The sequence below is a fragment of the Lampris incognitus genome, chromosome 2 (assembly GCF_029633865.1).
Source record: "Lampris incognitus isolate fLamInc1 chromosome 2, fLamInc1.hap2, whole genome shotgun sequence".
In the NCBI taxonomy this organism is placed as follows: Eukaryota; Metazoa; Chordata; class Actinopteri; order Lampriformes; family Lampridae; genus Lampris; species Lampris incognitus.
This window is the reverse complement of record NC_079212.1, coordinates 121,602,886-121,624,909: the sequence shown is the minus strand read 5'-3', so window position 1 is coordinate 121,624,909 and position 22,024 is coordinate 121,602,886. Positions and strand designations below refer to the sequence as shown.

Sequence of the window (22,024 nt, the reverse complement as noted above, 5' to 3'; positions counted from 1 at the left end):
TATCATTTCTGAATGTCCTGTCAAATCATCAGATGAAATCATCCATATTTTCAGTTGAACATAAAAATAACAAAGAGTAGGCTAATGCCTTTTTTTTTCTAAGTGTCTCTATAATGTACTGGCTTTCTGATAACCCTTCCACTTTTGGTCGTGACAACCTGCTTTTCAGGAACAGGTGCAGAGTTGGGTTCAGGTGGGATTTCGACTGCTGGAGTGCTCTGAGCACATTGCATGTCCAAAGCTTCAGTGTCCATTTGAGCCTCTGGAAATGAAGTGTAATAGTCTATTACAATCAATATGTAGTTGTTCTGGATAGGACCTACTAGATCAATACCTATTTTTGTCCAAGGCCTGGGTGGTAGTTCAAGTGGTTGGAGGGGTTGATCTCCATGGAGTGGCTGATTGAGCACACAGGTGGAACAGTTTCTAACCAGTCTCTCGACATCTAAGTCCATGCTAGGCCAATAGAACTTGCTCCTCAGATATTGTTTTGTACGTACCACTCCTTGGTGTGTCTCGTGTGCAATCTTCAGTGTTTGTTTCACCATTTATTTTGGTAACACAATCCGGTGTCCTCTCAGTATAAGTCCTTCATGTGTACTTAGCTCTCCTGCACATCTGTTGTGTGGCTGCAGTTCCTCCGGGACTGGGTTTGACCATTTTCCTGTCTCCACACTTGTCTTCAACTGTTTGAGTGTTTCATCCTCAGTCATTGCCTGTTAAATGTCCTTAAGTGTTACTGTTTGCACATCATACATAGTCACTGAAAGCACTCTGTCCACATGTATTTCCACATACCCATTATCCTCTGTCTCTGGTAAGGGAAGTCGTGATAATGAATCTGCCACATTGGATTTTCCTACTACTATGTGTTCGATCTTATAGTCATGTGGTTGTAGTCTCAAGTCAAGTCTCTGTATTCGGGGTGGTAACAGTGTTGCTTTCTCTGGGTTGAACATGCAAATGAGGGGTTTGTGGTCTGTTTGCAGTGTAAACTTGCCCTCCCCCCACAAATATGTTCTAAAATGTTCCACTGCCCAAACGCAACTGAGAGCTTCACGCTCTATCTGAGAATTGCGGTGTTCTGCTGGACCCAATGAACGGCTCGCATAGGCTTTTGGCTTGTTCTGTCCATCTGATTGGGTTTGTAACAAGACCACTCCTAGTCCTACTGGGCTCGCATCATTAACGACTACTGTTGGTGCATCTAGCTTGAAGTATGCTAGGCATGGCTCACTTACCAATGCTTCTTTCATTGCTTGGAATGACTTTTCTGTTTCTGTGGTCCACTGCCATTCCTGTCCTTTTCTAGTCAGCTTCCTTAGTGGTTCTGATAGGTTTGCATAGTTCAGTATGAACTTCATCAGAAATCCGCAGGTGCCTAGGAATGAGTGGGGAATGAGTGGAGTAACTGCTCGTGCTCTGGTCTTGATGCTTTACAAACTGCCTCGACCTTCCTTTTGTCTGGCTTGATTCCTTCGGCCGTAATCACATGTCCAAGTATCTCAATCTGTTGTAATCCGAATATGCACCTGTCTCTGTTCAGGGTTAGATCTCTGTCCATGAATCTTTGGAACACTTGTCTCAGTCTCTGTTCAAGTTGCTTGTCGTCTTCAGCAAAGACCACCACATCATCCATATAACAGACAGTACCGGGCATTCCACATAACATTGAGTCCATAGCCTTCTGATAGGCTTCAGGTGCGCTCAAAAATCCAAACGGGACTTTTCTGAAATGGTAGCACCTTCTGTGTGTGATGATCGTGGTCAGGTGTCTTGATTCAGGGGCTAACTCACACTGCCAAAATCCTTTACGTGCATCCAATTTGGCAAACACTTTTGCTCCCTGCACTGCTTGTAAGATGCTATCAACAATTGGTACTGGATGTCTTTCTCCGATCACAGCACAGTTAACTTCCCTAAGGTCTATGCATAGCCTCACTTCTTTGGTGTCTTTCTTTGAGACGATTAGAATATTGGAAACCCATTCTGATCCTTCATTCACTTCCTCTATTATTACTTGGTCAAGCATTTTGTCTAGTTCCTGGTTTGCAGCTTCTACCATTGGATAAAGGACTCTCCTTAAACCCTGAGCTACAGGTGGGACCTTCTCGTCGACTGTAACTTTATGACTGTAACCCTTGATTTGACCTAGTCCTTTAAAGAGTGATGGGTATTCGTTCGCTAACTCACCGAGTCTCTCTGTCTGGCCTACTGTGTTCACATTTACCCCAAGGTTCAGTATCTTTAAAGCAAAGCATGTTTTCCTCCTCAGCAATGCCTCAACATTTCCTTCTATCACATATATGTCATCTTTTATGACCTTGTCTTGCCTTCTCAACTCTGCCTCAACATGACCTGCACATGTAAGTGGAGTAGTCTGGGCATAGGCACAGAATCACTTCTTGGTTGGCTTCAGTTCGGTTCTATTGAACAATACTCTCTTATACAGATGTTCTCCTATGAAGTTTCTACCACTTCCTGTATCTATAACCATTTTCAGCTTTAGTCCATTTACTCTTATTGTCTCAGTACATTCAGGATCGACAGCATGAATAAACTCATCTGAATCTGAGTCAGAAGGCTCATATACTGCTCTAACTGGTTTACTGGATTTGGACTTTTCCTACCGAACGGGGAACTATGGTGGTTGAGGAGGTCCGCCGACAGGAAGAAGCAGCCAGATGTGCTAAAGCCATAGCACAAGCCAAACAGGGTCGCTGGATGAGGTGGGAGGGTGTTGAAAAGAGGAAACTCACATGGAGTGAGCTCTGGAGCATGGAATCAAACAGGCTGAGTTTCATCATCAAGGCCACATATGATGTCCTGACCTCTCCCATAAATCTAAATCTCTGGTTTGGAGAGAATCCATCTTGCTCCCTGTGTACAGCCCCAGCAACCCTCAAGCATATCTTGGTTGGCTGCAAGACCAGCCTTACCCAAGGCAGATACACCTGGCGACACAATCAGGTGCTCAGGTGCTTGGCAGCTGAACTCGATTGCAAGAGGGTTTCCTACAATGCCCAACCCTTCAACAACCAGGAAGGGCCCCGGCGTTTCCCAGCTTTCATTCGAGAGGGGGATAAACTGAAGGCCAACCCTTCACTTCCCAACTTAGGCTCACTAAACTCAGCCAGGGATTGGCAAATGCGAGTGGACTTAGGCCAGAAGCTCATCTTCCCGACAGAGATCGCAACAACCACCTTGCGACCAGACCTCGTCCTCTGGTCCAATGCTAACCAGCTCGCTTACATCATTGAGCTCACAGTCCCCTGGGAGGATGCAGTCGATGAAGCGTACGAGCGTAAGAAGCTGCGGTACGCCAACCTAGCAGCCGAAGCAGAGGACAGAGGCTGGAAGGTGAAGGTGCGCCCTGTGGAGGTGGGTTGTAGGGGCTTTGTTGCCAGCTCCACAGCAAAACTCCTGAGGGAACTAGGAGTCAGGGGGCAGGCCCACAGGAGAGTGATCAAAGAGCTAGCCAACACTGCTGAGAGGACTAGCCACTGGATCTGGCTCAAAAGGAGAGACGCCGTCTGGGCTGCCAGGGTGAACAGCTAACCACAGGTCACACACCCAGGACCGATCAACCTGTGGTGGGCCTGCCTCAGCGGAGGGTGTCTTGTGATAAAAGGCCGAAACACCCTGTGATGCTGAGGTACACAACTGATGATGTGTCCTGGTGGTGGCAATGTCACCTTGGCAGACATCTCCAGTTTGATCTCCACTGAATCTGTTGCAGTGCAAACACTAGGGATTTTAACAACCAGTCCTTTTTTTGAATCTTGAATCTCAGTACATTCAGGATCGACAGCATGAATAAACTCATCTGAATCTGAGTCAGAAGGCTCATATACTGCTCTAACTGGTTTACTGGATTTGGACTTTTCCTTATCCTTATTACTGTCTGTATTTCTGTCACAGTTATTTTCCTCTTGTGTGCTATTTTTCTTTCTGCACACTCTGGCATAGTGTCTGATTTTCTTACAGAAGAGACACTTTGCTGTCTTGGCGCCACATTACTCTGCTTTGTGAGTTGCCATTCCACATCTGTAGCACTTGGTATCGCTGTTGAGTCGTTCTCCGTCAGCATGTCTGCTTCCTTCTCGTGCTGTAGCTTTCCTTTGATCAGCACGTGTGCCTCTTCGTGAAGCGAACATTGTTGTCTTTCACCCTGTAACTACTGTTCACAGAAATCAACTTTGATTCTGCTTGTGCAGCTTCAAAAGACCTCGCAATTGACAGTGCTTTGTCTAAAACCAGTCCTTCCTCCTGTAACAATTTGTCACGCAGCTTTTTCATTGCACATTTTTCCACGATTTGATCTCTTAGCTTATCATTTTCAAATGCGCCGAAGTCATGTGATTTACCCAGTTCTCTTAATGCGTCCACAAAAGCATCTATAGACTCGGCTGGTAACTGAGCTCTCTGTCTAAATTTGTGTCTTTCTGTAATCCCCTAGCATATTACAATAGTTCATTTACATTTATGGGTACTCATGCCTAATTTGGTACTGTCACTTTAAGAGACCATGATTCTACAGGTCAGGCTTGCTGGGTGGTACTTTTCTGAGAACTCAGAAACAGAGAACTCTATTCTGTTAATGATCTATAACATATTGAAGGTGCAGCAGGGCAAGTAGTTCCCTATTTGGGCTATATTGAAGTTGAACTACGGTTTCCTAAAAACATGTGTGGTACAGGATCCAAGTTTAATGTGTTGGTTCTTATCTGCCCGGATCAACCTTACAATAGTAACATGCCATTTTTGGTGGGGATGAATGTACTGAAAAATCTTGTCAGGGATTGTCAAGAAAAGGGTGGTGGCAAAGACTGGCGTCAGTTACAGATACACCCAGAGTGGGCAGTGGCCTATGCAAGTTATCTTGCGAGGCAAAGCAGTTGTCAAGGTAACGCAAAACCAATGCAAGTCATGCTTCAATCTCAATCACCTATTACTATTGCCAGCAATGAAGTGAAAGAATTAAAGGACATTTTTTACATTTTACGGCCAATTAAAAGGGTTTCCAAGCATTGCTAACTGAACCTGAAATCTATTTCTGCCCCGGAGGCCTAGTGGTGTACAATCAACTATTACATTTGTCTCCCAGGTCCCACCAAAAAGTCCCACTTTTGGTGTAGAATATCTCAGAACATGACATTACCCTCCAACCAAGCACATTATAGTTGAATGCATGGAAGTAACTTGGGTGAGAGAGTTAGGCTGTGAGAATATAGCCCAAAGTAGACTTTCTCAAAACAAATACCCTGTCACCTCTATGCACATGAACACGCCTGTGAAAGAAAAGGAATCAGATAACTTTGTAAGCCACTATGGATTCCCAAAGAGAATCCATAGTGATCAAGGAGCAAACTTCGAGTCTGAGATCATAAAAGAGCTGTGCAAGATTACTGGGGTCAAGTCGAGGACAACTTCTTATCACCCAAGAGCAAACCCTGTAGAACGTTAATAGAACTTTATTAGACATGTTGGGGACTCTCAGTGATAAAAAGAAAGAGAATTGGTGCAAATATGTCCATCCATCGGTGCATGCCTATAATTGTTCAAGAAATGATGTGACTGGAGAATCGCCATTCTTTCTCATGTTTGTCAGGGAGCCCTGTCTACCAATTGACATATGTTTTGGAATCAGCTCGGCAGGGGGCAGTTTGTGAGAGACTTGAAGAGAAAGTTGAAGTTCGCCTATGGACTGGCATCACAAATGGCTGAGAAGCGCCAGCTGATGAATAAGAGAAGGTGGGATCGTAAGGTAACTGCCTCTCCCATTGAGGTTGGTGATAGGGTTTTAGTGCGCAACATCAACATTCGTAAAAAGCACAAAATTGCAGACAAATGGGAGCCAACTGTTTATTTAGTGGTGAAATGATTGAGTGAAGACATACCAGTGTATGTTATGAGACCGGAAATGGGTGAAGGATGCGAGAGGACCTTACACAGAGACCTTCTGCTTCCTTGTGGATTCCTTCCTGTGTCTCCAGAGATAGAGGAGGAAGACAATGCTGTACTACTACATAGAACCCGGAACAGTGGACCAAATATGGAATTAGACATGGAGGATTCCAGTGTAACGAGTGGGACAGGAACGATCCTAGATAATAGTACAGCATCTCTGAATCCAGATGCACTCGAATTTGTGGCTATGGAAAGTGGACCTTTGGATTACACAAGTGATCGAGTCATTGAGCATGACATGTTTTCAGAGGCAAATAAAAGAGATGCACTATCTTCCAAAAAGACTGGAGGCTTATGATTTAGGAGGGAAATCAAACATACACTGTCATTGAGTCACACCCTCAGTGTCAAGTGCAGGTTTAGAGCAGCTTCTTAAAATAATGCAGGAACTGAGTTTTATGTTCCGGAAGCAGAACAAACTCCTCATGCAATGTATAATGTGAGCTTTCAGTTAAGTATCTTATTAGTTGGTTTGTGTCCTTTTAATTATAGGTCGAGGACGACCTGTTTTAAGCAGGGGAGAATGTAACCCCCTATCATATTACAATAGTTCATTTGCATTTATGGGTACTCATGCCTAATTCGGTACTGTCACTTTAAGAGATCATGATTCTACAGGTCAGGCGTGCTGGGCGGTACTTTTCTTCATTACATTCTATGCGAGCTGGCAGATCACCCGTCGTTACCGTGATTGCAAGCCTGAACATTTTTATTTCTTATATTAGGTAAGCATGTGTAAACATATCAGTACCATGTGTAACATATTGTGTTGACCATCTTAGGTACCCTGCATAGTAAAAGTTTAAATATCGTTGTTGATGAATATATTTGCAACGTTGGTGTTCACCAGCCTTCATCACACTATGTGTAGCTAGCATTAGCCACGAAATGTGAATGTAATTCTTTGCTATACTGTGGTTTTAATATCTTCTAGAGGTTGATGTATTTCGGAAATGTTTACAAATGTTCACATTAGGTTTGTGAGCAGAAAATATTGTAGGTGGTAATTGTCTTAATGTTAATTTCAATCGTAGTATGTATTTTGCAATAGCGGTTAAACTTGTACTTTTCTGCATTACACATGCGAGCTGGCAGATCACCAGTCGTTGATCTGCCGTGATTGCCAGCCTGAACATTTTTATTTCTTATATCGTGAACTGGTGTTTTGGACACGGCCCACAACCTAGCCATTAAGTTTGCGTCTTCCCGCCATTCTACTTTGGAAACGGGTGTGGTCAAGCGGATTCAGCCTTCCTAAATCGTCCATCATTGACTGCGTAGCGCCTCCTGTTGGCAAACTCGATGAACTGTGAGCCATGAAACACTTCACGGATTTATTCGACTGTTCCAGTAGCCAGTCACTTCATGGATTTATTCAAGTAAACCATCAAGTTAAGGGCCCCAACGAGATATCTCCTTTTGTTTATTATTTTGTTTTTTGGGTGTTGTGCACAACAGGGGTATTGCAGCGCTGCAACAAATCAGTGTATAATTCATACTTGTATTTTGCATATATATTTTTTTTGTATTTGCGAACCTTCATATGAATATTGGTACATACTGTTATTCTCTATCTACATCTACCTATAATATAATTCCATGCAACTCTACTTACCTTGTGCCTCGTCCAGATTATTCACACACAGCCAACTCATACTATAACTGACCTTGAGATAAAATTCTATTCTTATTAAAGAAGGGTTACATTTCCAAAACCATATTTCTCCGTGGTGTGAAATGTGCATCTAGGGCTGCAACAGTCTGAGCATATGTACCTTTCTCTCCCGGTAGATTAGCAAAAATCTTCTGAGTGGGCGCTCCAATACAATGCAACAGAGTAGCTCTCCTTACCGCGTCCTGTGCAAGAATAGTTCCGCTGGCGATTTCAAAGAAATTGTACGAGTTCTTCCATAACGCGTATTCCGTGAATAAATCAGATGCTCCCGAGGTTCAGTGGGATCGGTGGGACTAGTTGAACATGGTAGGCGGGTCGTGGTGCGGCTGAGGCTGCGGCTTGCTGTCCTCCATCCATGGCTATCGAATGCTAAATTATCCTAGCCTAGTTTACTTTGCTAGCAGTTCCAAACTTGCACTTTCCTGGCGAAGTGAACATTCCGTGTCGTCCTTCCTTGCCTTTGAGTTCGTTGCAAATTAGCAAATGATTATCCTCGTCGCCATAAATGTTGTGTTGTTTAAAGAAGTAGTCCTTGGTTCTTTTAACTTGCTTTAATAACATGTATTCCAGTTCAAATCAGAGCATTCACTTTTGATATACCATCTCGGTTCGCTGTCGTCCTCGGTTCTCCTGTTCTCGCGATATCTCATCAACTAATCAGTCTAATCAGCTATACTACAGTGCATACTATATAACCTGTATGCTGTTTCTGGCATTTACCAGGATGCTTTGTAGTGTAAAGATTCCCGCTGTTGAGGTGGAATTCTGTGAAATGAGACCAATCAGATTTATTTTTTTAACGTGTTTTATTTTAATTTTGAAATGAGTCAATCATAATTTGTTAATCTACTGTAGCCGCGAAGAGGTTTATGGATGTGGTGAGGGAGGACATGCAGGTGGCTGGCGTGACAGTGGAAGATGCAGAAGACGGGAAGAAATGGAAACGGATGATCCGCTGTGGCGACCCCTAACGGGAGCAGCCGAAAGTAGTAGACGTAGTACTGTAGCCGCGAAATTGCGGAGAAATCTAATCAGTCCGGGTCTGCACACTGAGGGGAGAGGCTACGTCCTGTGCTGCTCTGTGTCACTGCTGGTTTTGTGGAGACTAAGTGTAAAGTATATTCGAATTTCGGGTACACAGGCCCGCAAGTGTAAAACAGCGTTGGTCATTCGGATCATCCTTATTCCTCGTGCGTTTTTCTTGTTTAGTGATATTAAGTTTCGCAGTGTTTATGTAAGTAACGTTCGTTAGCTAGCTACTGGTGTTAGTTAGCTAACTAGCTAGCTGACGCCACAAGTTAGTAACTGCTGGACCGCTGGCAGGACTGCTAGCCGCTGTGAGCTAGCTCTGTTTCCCATCAGAGGGATCTTATAATTTCGTTTGTGGCTGGGCCCACCGGGGCGCGACCTGCCACCGGAGGACTGCTGCCTGCTCACTGTTTGAGGAGGAGCGGACGGTTTGCGCCCTGAGCTCCGGCGGTTAGAAGTGGACGCGCATTAAGGCGGTTGCTGCGTGTGCTTAGCGCAAGGCGCTGACGTCAGTCCGAGGAGCGAACGGTTAGTTACCTCGGCGCACCAACGGGCCCCAGCGGCAAGCGCTCGGTTTATATTAATTACAGTACTTTGCTGACGTGATTGTTGCGACTGTTTGTATAAAATTTAAATCAATCTTGATTAATGTGTTTTCTTCTGTTTTATTTATTTATTGCTTTATTGCTTTATTTTTAGATTACTTTACGATAGAGAGGGCCACTTTGCCACATGGGGATGAACATTGGTTTTGCCATCCGCTCTCAAATACACTGCTCAAAAAAATAAAGGGAACACATAAGTAATGCAATGTAGCTCCAAGTCAATCACACTTTTGAGATATCAACCTGTCCAGTTAGGAAGCAACACTGATTTGTGAATCAATTTCACCTGTTGGTAAATTGTCTAATTTCCACCAGGTGGAAATTAGACAATTTGCAAGGCAACCCCTATAAAAGGAATGGATTTGCAGGTGGTGGCCACAGACCATTTGTCTGTCCTCATCTTTTCTGGCCAATCTTTGGTTAGTTTTTCATTTTGCTAGTGCCCTCACCACTAGAGGTGGCGTGAGGCGGTATCTGCAACCTACAGAAGTTGCTCAGGTAGTGCAGCTCATCCAGGATGGCACATCAATGCGTGCTGTGGCAAGAAGATTTGATGTGTCTCCCAGCACAGTGTCCAGAGCATGGAGGAGGTACCAGGAGACAGGCCAGTACACCAGGAGACGTGGAGGGGGCCGCAGGAGGACAACAACCCCGCAGCAGGACCGCTATCTGGTCCTTTGTGCAAGGAGGAACAGGAGGAGCACTGCCGGAGCCCTACAAAACGACCTTCAACAAGCCACTAATGTGCAGGTTTCTGCTCAAACAGTGAGAAACAGAATGCATGAGGATGGTATGAGGGCCCGACGTCCACAATTGGGGCCTGTGCTCACAGCCCAACACCGTGCAGCCCGATTGACCTTTGCCAGAGAACATGTTGGTTGGCAGATTCGCCATTGGCGCCCTGTGCTCTTCACAGATGAGAGCAGGTTCACACTGAACACATGTGACAGACGTGAGAGAGTCTGGAGACGCTGTGGAGAACGTTCTGCTGCCTGCAACATCCTCCAGCATGACCGGTTTGGCGGTGGGTCAGTGATGGTCTGGGGAGGCATATCCTTGGAGGGCCGCACAGACCTCTACGTGCTAGCCAGAGGTACCATGACTGCCATTAGGTACCGGGATGAGATCCTCAGACCCATTGTCAGACCATATGCTGGTGCAGTGGGCCCTGGGTTCCTGCTCATGCATGACAATGCTCGTCCTCATGTGGCCAGAGTGTGTCAGCAGTTCCTGTATGTCGAGGGCATTGATGCTATGGACTGGCCTGCACGTTCCCCAGACCTGAATCAAATCGAGCACCTCTGGGACATCATGTCTCGTACCATCCGCCAACGCGATGTCGCACCACAGACTGTCCAGGAGTTGACCAATGCCCTGATCCAGGTCTGGGAGGAGATCCCTCAGGAGACCATCCGTCGTCTCATCAGGAGCATGCCCAGACGTTGTAGGGAGTGCATACAGGCACATGGAGGCAACGCACACTACTGAGCCTCATTTTGAATCGTCTTGGAAGAATTTCCACAGAAGTTGGATCAGCCTATGTTCTCATTTTCCACTTTGATTTTGAGTATGATTCTGAATCCAGACCTTAATGGGCTAATGATTTTGATTTCCATTGATCATTCTTAGGTTATTTTGCTCTAAACACATTCCTCTGTCTAATAAATAAAGATTTTCAGCTGAAATATTTCATTCATCGAGGTCTATATTGTGTTTTTAGGTGTTCCCTTTATTTTTTTGAGCAGTGTATATCTCATTGTTTGATTTATTTTGTTTATTTCATTTCATTGTATTAACTGTAGCTGTTATTAATTAATAAATAATCTACTATTCTATTTAATTATATCTTGGGCGTATCGTCTGCTCATTTTAACTGGTTAAAAGTGCTCGTTCAGTGTGCTTAGTAATATAGAACACCGCTAGTACATTACACCTTTTAGCAGAGGCATCACAAACTTGATCAGCAATTGCGCACACACCTATAGGCTAATAGATATCAATTACCAGTGTTAGAATATTTCTATTTTGAATTCTGGGAGAATACGTAACTTAATTGTGGGTGTAGTATTTCTGCAGTGGAGGCACCACACTACTTAATGTATTACATTTCCATTCACGTTTTCTTGTTATTACTTTTCAGTCATGTTATACTTTTCCGTCATTTAATAGTTACCTATTCTAATAATAACACTAGCCTTGTGACATTTAGGGGTAGACAGGCATTTCAGCCATCTCACCATTGACCGCTGAGAACCTAGGATCCTGTTTTGTTTAATGAGTGTGACTCCTTTGTGCATTATAACACCAGGTGAAAGGGTTTACAGTCATATCATTTATCCAATCAGATTTGTGTTAGAGTCAGGGTAAAGGTTTGCCAAAGATCATCATATGAAATGGTGATCTGAACATCTCTCAGTTGTTGAAATCAGGATGTGCCTGTATGCATGTTCCTCAAAAAGCAAGTGGAGAACATTTTTGAATGCTCTAGTGATTGAAAAGGTAGATATAATGTTATTAACCCTCATGCTGTGTTCAAAACCTGGTTACACTTGTGCTTTCTGTCAGAATTGACCGGCCTGATATATGTCTTAAGAGAGAGAGAGACAGGGAGAGAGAATAAATGTCTTTCTGTTCTAATCTTTAAGTAGGGAGGTGGTAGGAGGTTGTAGGTCTTGCCTATATTGATTATTTTGGCTGTAGTTGAGCCAGCAACCTGCCGCAATCTATTAGATAGCTCATGCCCATACCAGCAAGCTGTAGAGTTATAGTTTGGCAGTGTAACCCCATGCTCAAACCAGAAGTGTTACAAGTGACAAAAGCAGCCGGCAGTCATTCATATTTATGAATGCTGGCATGGCAGCAGTGAACAGTACGATGCCAGAGCCCAGAGCAATGATTCGAGTTGAGCTAAAGTGAAGTTTATGCAAATTAGCAATGACTTGATGAGGCAGCAACCAAGTGCAGACAGGGGTTTCTTCTTACTGTAACATCTTTATTACAAACTTGACTGGCTATTGGTCACTACAAATGATGACAACTTCAAGAATCCCCCCGGTGATGACTGCTTGAGGATTGGCAGTGAGCAGCTAGTAACCAGAATGACCACTGGTGCTCATAGCCTCCCTAGGAGGAGTTATTTTCCATGGCTTATATTGAACCATTGTCCTGCAAGCCTTTGCCACGAGGAATCTGAGTCAGGGAATGCAGATTCATTCAGTATGTCTGGGAGTTGAGTGGGCTATATGCTAAGAATATTTATTACAGATAACTGAAATATTTCCACATAAATTTCAGTTTAGTAATCATTAGAGCCCATATTAAGTATCCATGCTAGTTTTTGTTTTTTTGTCAGCCTAACCTATATAACTGCCTCATGTACATTTCAAGTGTGGCAGCCCAGGCTTTATATCGAAATAATGTTGATTGGTTGTGATAATCATGACTATTAAAATATACAGCCAGTCTCAGCATGACAATAACAGTTCCGAGGCAATGGACTTTTACAGCACTTTTACAGTTTGGACTGCTTTCTTGTCTATTTAAATTAATGGATGTTTGCACATGTTCGTCTTTGTTGAGTCTTACCAATAGCAAAGCTATAAGCTGTTGTAACACATTTTTTCAGACATTCAGGCAATATGTCATATGTTGCTGTATGACGATACCTTCAAACTCATGAATATTGCTTCATGGACACACCAAACAGACAGTCTTTTTTTTTTACACGAGGGGAGGGAGATGGCTTCGGAACTCAGCAATTTTCAAGCATGTTTAATATCACTTCACAATTATGTGGTTAATGATCATAAAAAAAACTAATGTAAATTGTTCTTTTGGGGGTTACCCTCCACAGAGTGCAAGTCATTCTCCAGTAGTGGCTTAATGAGAGTTGCCTTGTTTCTCTTTAGACTTGCTTTAGTATGCCTACTATGCAGCTAGCTAGTTAGCTGTGAGCTGGTGAAATTTGATTGGGCATTAGCAGTGCCTGTGAAGATTCATATCACTCATCCAGGAATATAAAATCTCAAAACAAAATAAGAACAAGCAATGGATGAATGGTGAAATGTATTCACATCTAAAGTGACAGTCCGGTGTATCTTTCTTTTTTCTGATGGCATTAGCAGTTTTAACACTCCCTCAAGACTGTTGACCAGCGCATTCCCTCATATTGTCTATATAGTTCCTTATGTGATTGCTTGTCGTCAATAGAAACAGTATTATGTGCTTTGTACAACTTTAATTTAAAACCTCCAGTTTTGTTTTGTTTTTTGCAATGTTATACTTAATTTTAGACATTTTATTTAACTTTTGGTTCAGCTAAATTTGTTTCATGTCCTCAGTGCAGTATAAATGTTACTTAAAAAAGCAAACTGCTTATTACATAATGAAGCTTACATTCACTCAAATGAATATGGAGATTATTAAGACTATGAGGAAGTTTGGAGAAAAGAAAAAAAAAGCTGTATATACATGCTGATGCATATGCAAGTGTGCATGCTCATAACGAGATTTATTAGCAGGGTGACACAGTTGGGCATATGACGAGGAGTTAATGCGGATCAGGAGACAAGCTTCCAGGGACTCCACAGTGCCAACAAGCACACGCAGGCTACTGCATGCTCTGTACACCCACAGAGGACCACACTGAGCAGCAAGGCTCACTGGAACTGATTCCACAGTGGGGGGTGGAGGCACATTAGTCTGGCTGCTACAGTTTACAGCGTCAGTAATGGCTGTTATGGCTACCACGTCACACGCCTCTTCACAAACTTGGATTGAATTTACTGGCTTTTAGAAAGACAGATGTGTGAGGTTAAAGAAAAAAAAAGAATTATATTTAATTATGAGATTTAATGTGTTTCTGATTCTACGTATGTTATATGCTCATTTCCCCTGGTTGATTACATTGCAATGGTTCCTATTTTCCCCCGCGGGCAAATTGGAAAGTGATTTTATTATGAGCAGTGACAGAATATTTTACGTTTTTATTTTTTTATCTCTGTCAAGGCTGGCTCAAATATCATGCAGCTGGGGCGCCTCCGTAGCTGAATGGATACAGCGCATACCAAATAGCCACATGGTCACAACTGTCACCAGTTCAATTCCAGACGGCGACGTTTGTTGCATGTCATACCCCCCCCCCCTCTCGCCCATAATCTGTCTGCCTTTCACTATCACTGTAATAGAGGTAAAAAATATAATGGTTAAATATTACAACCAATTTAATTTTCAGTTCTCTTCACAAGTCAATCTGATATTAGTCTCATTAGTTCTATATTGTGTAAACGTGATGTGCTTTATTAAATGTATACTTCTACTTATGGTGCTTGTTTCTGGTAAATGATGGACCATTGAGAAATAATGATTGCTTCCTCTCTGGACTTGGCTTGATTGATGGCCTGGATCTTCTCATCCTCAAAACCACATGTCAGCAATGTCAAACCAAAAATAATTATGGTTCTACAAAACAGATTGATGACTGTTTTCCATTGAATGACAGTCTGCACAACGCCCTGCTTGCTATGTGTACACATGCAAGAAGACATCGAGTTTCAGGTATAAGCTACCATTTGCAGTCAGAGATGGAAGAAGGCTGGGTGGCCCTCTAATGTAAATCTAGTACAGTGTACTACATGTACAATGTACATTGTATTACAAACGTATTACAAAAGTAGTAGACAGCACTTTCCCTCTTTACATGTCGTACCCACTTTTAGAAATGACAGTGACTTTGGCACTGTACATGTGAACTGTAGTCTGTTGTTGGGGAGTCTACTTCTGAAAACGTCATATTGAAGGTTCTGAGTGCAGTCAACTTTGCAAGCCTTTGCATGCTGCTACAGCACGGGGCGTTTGATGAGATTTTTTTTTTTTTGGCAGTCATCCCTCTTGAAATGTGCTTGCTATGCTTCTTCCAGCGCTTCAGAAGATTGCTAACCTGACAGATCAGGACATGGGAAGTAAAATCTGACTCCCATCTATCTACACATTCTGAATTTACCAGGGACATTTGCACAGATTTGTCACCTTCTATGATGACTTGTAGACCAATTTATCTGGGGAAGACATTGCTTCCTGAGAACATTGGGAAAGAAGCTGAAAGGAAAGAATGGCAGTTATACTATGTCCCACCCTGATTTTCAGGTTTGGCTTTACGGAGCTTAGCAATGTTTGCACATATAAGAGCATGTGGATCATACTTTTAATGGGCCTATAGTTGCCAGAGATCTAGGGGCCTTCTCAATGCATGGCTTCATGGGTGCACGATGATTCCTGTGCGCGTAGTAGAATTTTTTTTGGGGGGGGGGCTTTTTTCCCCTCTTTTTCTCCCCAATTGTACTTGGCCAATTACCATATTTTCTGAGCTGTCCCGGTCACTGCTCCACCCCTTCTGCCCATCCGGGGAGGTCTGCAGACTACCACATGCCTCCTCCGATAAATGTGGAGTCACCAGCTGCTTCTTTTCACCTGACAGTGAGGAGTTTTGCCAAGGGGATGTAACGTGTGGGAGGATCGTGCTATTCCCCCCAGTCCCCCTGCCCCCCTACCCCCAAGCAGGCGCCCTGATCAAATAGAGGAGGTGCTGGTTCAGCGACCAGGACACATACCCACATCCGGCTTCCCACCCGCAGACACAGTCAATTGTGTCTGTAGGGATGCCCGACCAAGCCGGAGGTAATATGGGGATTCGAACTGGCAACCCCCATGTTGGTACGCAATGGAATAGACCACTAAGCTACCTGGATGCCCCACATGTGGTAGAATTTAAAGTGCTAGCTTCCAGTTATGCCCCGCAGTCTTTTCTAGGGAAGCACCGCAAGGAAAATGTCCACTCTAGACTGAGGTTTGGGGGCTGTCTGCCGAGGGTCTTTCCCAGCTACAACTGAGAAGAAAATTTATCGAAAACCTGGGTGCTGGCCACAGTATTCAGTGTGTACAGACTGCTATTGCCCACCCCCTTTCAAGTCTGTATGACCATTTTCAGGAACCCAGTCTGAGCACAAGTGCTGGCGGAGTAGTTATTGTCCCTTCCACAAAAGGATGCAATTAGAAGGGAAAAAAAAGCCTCAGTGAACAGCTAGCTGGATTTAATACCATGTACTTCTTTGCACCAAAAGAGATGCCGGTTTCTTCCCTGTCCCTGTTCCCTGTAAAGTGCAAGCACATAATCATTGACACTTTCTTTCAAAATGTTGCACACAAAGCAGATCACATACTGTGCCAATTGCAGTGGTTTATTTCTTTCATTTTCAACGAAGCATATTTCCATGTGCTTATTTGCCCAAACCACATATTTTTCCTTTGCTTTGTCTTTCAAGGGCAGGAACATTTGTTCAAAAATGTGCTTTTCAGTTTCTCTTTTCTCCTCGGGGTGTTTACCAGAGTAGCACGGGCTGCTTGGTTCTCTATTCAGCTGTCAAGGATAAAAATTCTGCTATAAATTTGGCACCTGGCTAATCTGTGCTCCATCTCACAGTTAGGTTATAGGGGATGTAACAAAAATCAAGTCCTCCTAATCCAATCTTTCGGATTGAAAGGGAATCTCAAAAAAAATTAAAGCAAAAATAAAAAATACCATGCTATGGCAGAAGTCTGCCTTATCTTTGGTTATCCTTCAACTGGTTGATAGTCAAGATTTTGAAAATGACAATGTCTCTTGGAACTATATCGCTGAAGGGACAGGAAAGTTTTGACATGGGCATCACCCTAGTATATTCTCTTTTGAGAAGGAAAGTGATGATGGCTATAAACTGAATTTATGAGACTAGGCTCTATGAACATCAGCATCTGATGTCACTCTGAATGGCTTGACACATCCCAGGCAAGAGGTGGAGGCAAGGCTTACATCAGCACAAGGCTAGACTTCGCGATGGTGTTAGATTTACCAGAACTGTGATCATACTTTCTTGGATTAGTATAAGTAGTATATAACTGTATGTCTACCTGCATGTCTCTGGGTTGTAGGGTCTGTTCCAGGACCAGGTGATTCTGCTGAACAGCTGGTGGATAGCTGTTGTGTGTTTGGACAGAAATGGGCTATAGACAACAACAACTGTGATGCCATCCCTCCCCGGAACAATGACAAGCACTTCATGTGCAGGTAAGTCACTACTTAATTTCTTCAATTTTGTGATGCCAAGTGGCACAAATCTGTTCAAATATTATGTTCACTTTGTGTTTTTGTGTGTGTGTGTGTGTGTGTGTGTGTGTGTGTGTGTGTGTGTGTGTGTGTGTGTGTGTGTGTGTGTGTGTGTGTGTGTGTGTTAGTGTTGTTCAGAAGCAATGCTGCTTAAGCTCTCTGAAGGAGAGCCGATGTGCAGCGGGTATGACTTCTGCGAGAAGAGGAGATGTCTGTGAAGCAGACACTGAGGATCAGTGCACAGATGACTCCTACCAGGCAAGTCAAACATTGCTGTGCTACCAATATAAGAACTCTCTCCAGAACTTCTGTTAAATTGTCAAAACACAATAATGAATATTTTAAGGCATTTGCATTGAAAGAAGTAGCACCTGTCTGTATTCTCGGTTTCAGTTTTTTTTAAATTTGACACTGCCAGCTATATATAAGTTCATATTTACATTATATGTCTGGTACAGTAAGGATCCTGTGTTGTACAAGATGAAGTAACTCTTCATTTTTAATTAAAGCTATAAGGTCCTGAGCATAAAAAACTGCAAAATCATTTGTCTATAGAAAATTCTGAGCAAGACAATGCATTTTCAAGTCATGCATTAAAAAATGAAATTAAAGATTACATTTCTAACATTAAAAACAGATGAAAGCATCATCATTTCTGACAGAGTGAGATTTGAATTTAAGATATCAGTGCCAGCATAAAAGTTTTGATAAAGTTCAAAGAGTTTATTTTAGTTTATTGGAGAGAAACCATTTGGAATATTTTACTGTACAGAACTGCCAAGCTCTCTCATTTCTGTATTCATGCCTCAGACTTATAAATACTTCCATATGGAAATGGGGAGTGAGCATTTTTTTTCTCAGTGTCAGCTAAAATAAAAAAAACCCTATATACAGTATTACTTCCAGTAGGAAACAAGGTGGTCTGCCACCTTAGCCAACTGTCTGTGTGTTTTGTGCAGAAGAGTCCAAAGAATAGTTTTAGGTCATTTGTGTCAAAGGGGGAAGAGAAAAGGTTGAGTGCCGGCTCTTCTTACTTTCTCTGTGGTTTGGCTGAAGGCGCTACCTGCAGATCCTTGCAGTTCATGCTGCATGGTATCAGACTAGCTTCGCTGTTTAGTTGCTATTTCCACCCCTTGTCTCCTGTTTACTTAACAGGACTGAAAAGTGGAGGGTCATATAGAGAGGTGTTGATTAGAGACGTGAAGTGCAGCCTGTTGACAGACTCTTAACAGGCACTGCTGTTGTGTCTGAATGGGCAGGTGTGCTGCAGCTGCTGTGCCCTCGGCTTACGGTTGCGCAGTGAAGGACGGGGCTGCGATGCCCACCAGTACTTGGGATACCCTTGTGGGCATGTCCTGCTTACATGCTGCGAGGAAGATGGATATCTGAGCCAGCCTTCACTGAGGAGGAAGGAAAAGCCCAGACCAACTGCCATGCCTAAGAAAGGTACCAGTACAGTGCTCCATAGACATGGGACTGACGGCATGGAAAAATCATGATGTCTAATAAGGATTACACACACACACACACACACACACACGTATATATGTATGTGTGTGTGTGTGTGTATATATATATATATATATATATATATATATATATTCCATCTGTAAAATATGGACTGTGCATCACTACTGTAAGCACCATCAACAAATTTAATGACCCTTTAAATGAATCTGATGCTTGAATGACAATCTGAATATAAGCATGGGGAGGGGTATCACAATCATCTTTAGTGAAGTTTGCATTGTAGAGGTGGAGTGTGTGCCAAGTTTGATAGACCCTTTAAAAGAAAGATGCCAAAGGCTGATTGCTCAGGTGTCACATTACCATTCAGAGCAATGGGAGAAGGTGTAGGCAAGCTGTAATGAATCAGGAACAGATGGCACCTCAGGCTGTTCCCTATATTCTCCTGCCAGGAAAGTTTTCCTTTGTCTCTGCCTCCATCAAACACCTAACACAAGTGACATTTACATCAATGGGTTTTCCATCCAGCAGTGTAAAAATGGGATAAATATGACTCAACCCCCCCCCCCCCAAAAAAATAAGCATAAAGTATAGTCTTCACATTGGGTCCAAACTCTATATCCTTTATCAAAACACTATTTTTACTCCTATCCCCCAAAAAGTGTGTGTGCATAGTACATTAAATAAGAGCATTCCCCTGATCTTTCCTATGCCAAATGACAGCCTTACATCCATGCAAAGGGACAATATGTGTGATGGCTGATTAAAATGAAAGACTATGTGAAAATATTAGAAAATAATATAACCACATTTTTAATGCACAGCTTACAGAGTTAGTCTATTTCTTAGTAGAATTATGTTGTCTTTTATTGCACACATGACCCTCTGAGGATAGTTGAGGGGAAAAAAAACAAAAATGTAGTCGTATACCAAGTTCAGATGCACATAGTTATTGGACCCATTTAAGCTTTCATACTAGATATGTCCTCAGCTAAATCATGTTATTTGGAAAAAAAGATATATATTCTTTATAGGTCAAGTGCTATACCACTAAGATTTGTAGCACAGTTAGCCACAGTGGTTGCCGAATTATGACACTTGTTGGCTCCAAATATGGGATGAGGTTATTCTCCCTACTTATCGGCCTGCTAGTTTTCTTCTACTTCAGAGGTCGTCATTACTATTCTGCTGCTCAGTGGGTTCTGACCTAACCACCAGGACCACCTCATTTTCTTCTACTTCAATCGGATATTTGAATGATGTCATTCTAAAGCGAGTGTCAAAAATTCCTTGTAAATAGTGTGGAATCTTAATTATCTGTACTTTTTGTCTCTGTTCTCTCTGTTCTCTCTGTCTCTCACTCTTTTGCTCTTGTCCTCGCTCTCTCTCTCTCCTTTCTGTCTCTCTCTCTCTCATCCTCACTTGCGCTCTCTCTCTGTCTTCTCTCATCCTCGCTTTCTCTCTCTCTCTTTCTCTTCTCTCTCTGTCTCTTGCTCTCTTGGTTACCCAAAGGCTTTGAATTGTTTCATGGGTGAAAAAATGGATGCTATCCAGTGTAAATTCATCCTTGGAGGAAATGTTTTTATGACACCCTGCCTTTTAATTTAAAGAGACTTTAAATCCATCCTGCTCCCTTAAATTTAAACCCAATGTGACGGCTGTGAGAGATGTTTGCATAAAGACAATGGCCACACCTGCTACTGCCGGCATATTTACAGTAGTCAAGTCAGGTTTATTTATATAACCTTCAATCACTGTTACAGTCTCAGAGGGCTTTATGTTCCCACAATGAGAAACAGGTAGATACAGTAAATGAAAGTAAATGAGATCTGCTATAAGTACACTCACCATTTGGATGAGGATAAACTACAGGAAAACCATGTCAGAAAACAGTGCGGAAAAACCTTTGGAAGAGCATCAAGAGAAGCTCCTCTTCCAGATGAGATATATGAACAATAGGTGTCTGTGACTTTTACTCAATGACAGTTCATCAAATAAAGTTACAATCCTGAAGATTTACATGCAAACAAATGTGATTTTTTTTTCATTGCTTGCATATTGGAGCTTATACACGATTACCACATCAATGAATGCAGTGTACATTTTTGGTGTAGTGGCCAAATGAGGCAGAAGCAGCTCTGGTGACTCTTCAGAATTAATTTCTTGGATTTGGAGTAGTCAAAAACCACTGCAATTAAGGCGTCCGGGTTGCATCGTGGTCTATTCCGTTGCCTACCAACATGGGGATCGCCAGTTCGAATCCCTGTGTTACCTCCGGCTTGGTTGGGCGTCCCTAAAGACACAATTGGCCGTGTCTGTGGGCGGGAAGCTAGATGTGGGTATGTGTCCTGGTTGCTGCACTAGAGTGTCCTCTGTTCTGTCAGGGTGCCTGTTTGGGGGGGACTGGGGGGAATAGCGTGATCCTCCCACATGCTACATCCCCCTGGCGAAACTCCTCACTGTCAGGTGAAAAGAAGCAGCTGGTGACTCCACATGTATCAGAGGAGGCATGTGGTAGTCTGCAGCCCTTCCCAGATCGGCAGAGGGGGTGGATCAGCGGCCGGGATGGCTCGGAAGAGTGGGGGTAATTGGCCAAGTATTATTGGGGAGAAAAAGAGGGGGGGGGGGGTTCAAGAAAACCAAAAACACTGCAATTACCACATATCACCATAGGTGTCATTAAGTTTAAACAAAACACGCTGATCTTCAGGATTGTAATGTTAAGGCATTGATAGATCAGGCACACTTTTAAGACGCATATATGATCAGCATTCAGAGTTATGGAAAAACAAGCAAAATAAAGGATCAAAAGTAAGTACCTACATCTTATAGTTAACCTACATAATAACCACAGTATTGCTGCTGAGCTATATATCTATCTATATATATATCTATATATACACACACACACACACACATATATATATATATATACACACACACACACACACACACATATATATATATATATATATATATATATATATATATATATATATACTTTCACTGTCCATCAAAATACCAAACAAGCTTCTCTGTGCATCACAGGGTCAAAGATTCTGCAGGGTTCCCACATGCATATAGGTTGGGATTATACACAAAGTTTCTGCGTTTATAGAGATTATGTGATACCATAAG

At 42.7% G+C, this 22,024-nt stretch overlaps 1 protein-coding gene across 1 annotated transcript in view; it reads left to right on the top strand.

The window, feature by feature from the left end:
- Window positions 1-22,024, top strand: part of fbln2 (fibulin 2) — a 101,369-nt gene that overhangs the window by 48,691 nt on the left and 30,654 nt on the right. Inside the window, exons 3-5 of the mRNA XM_056273383.1 lie at window positions 17,245-17,380; window positions 17,548-17,677; window positions 18,679-18,865. Coding sequence (XP_056129358.1) covers window positions 17,245-17,380; window positions 17,548-17,677; window positions 18,679-18,865 — 453 coding nt within the window. The remainder of the gene's footprint in view (window positions 1-17,244; window positions 17,381-17,547; window positions 17,678-18,678; window positions 18,866-22,024) is intronic.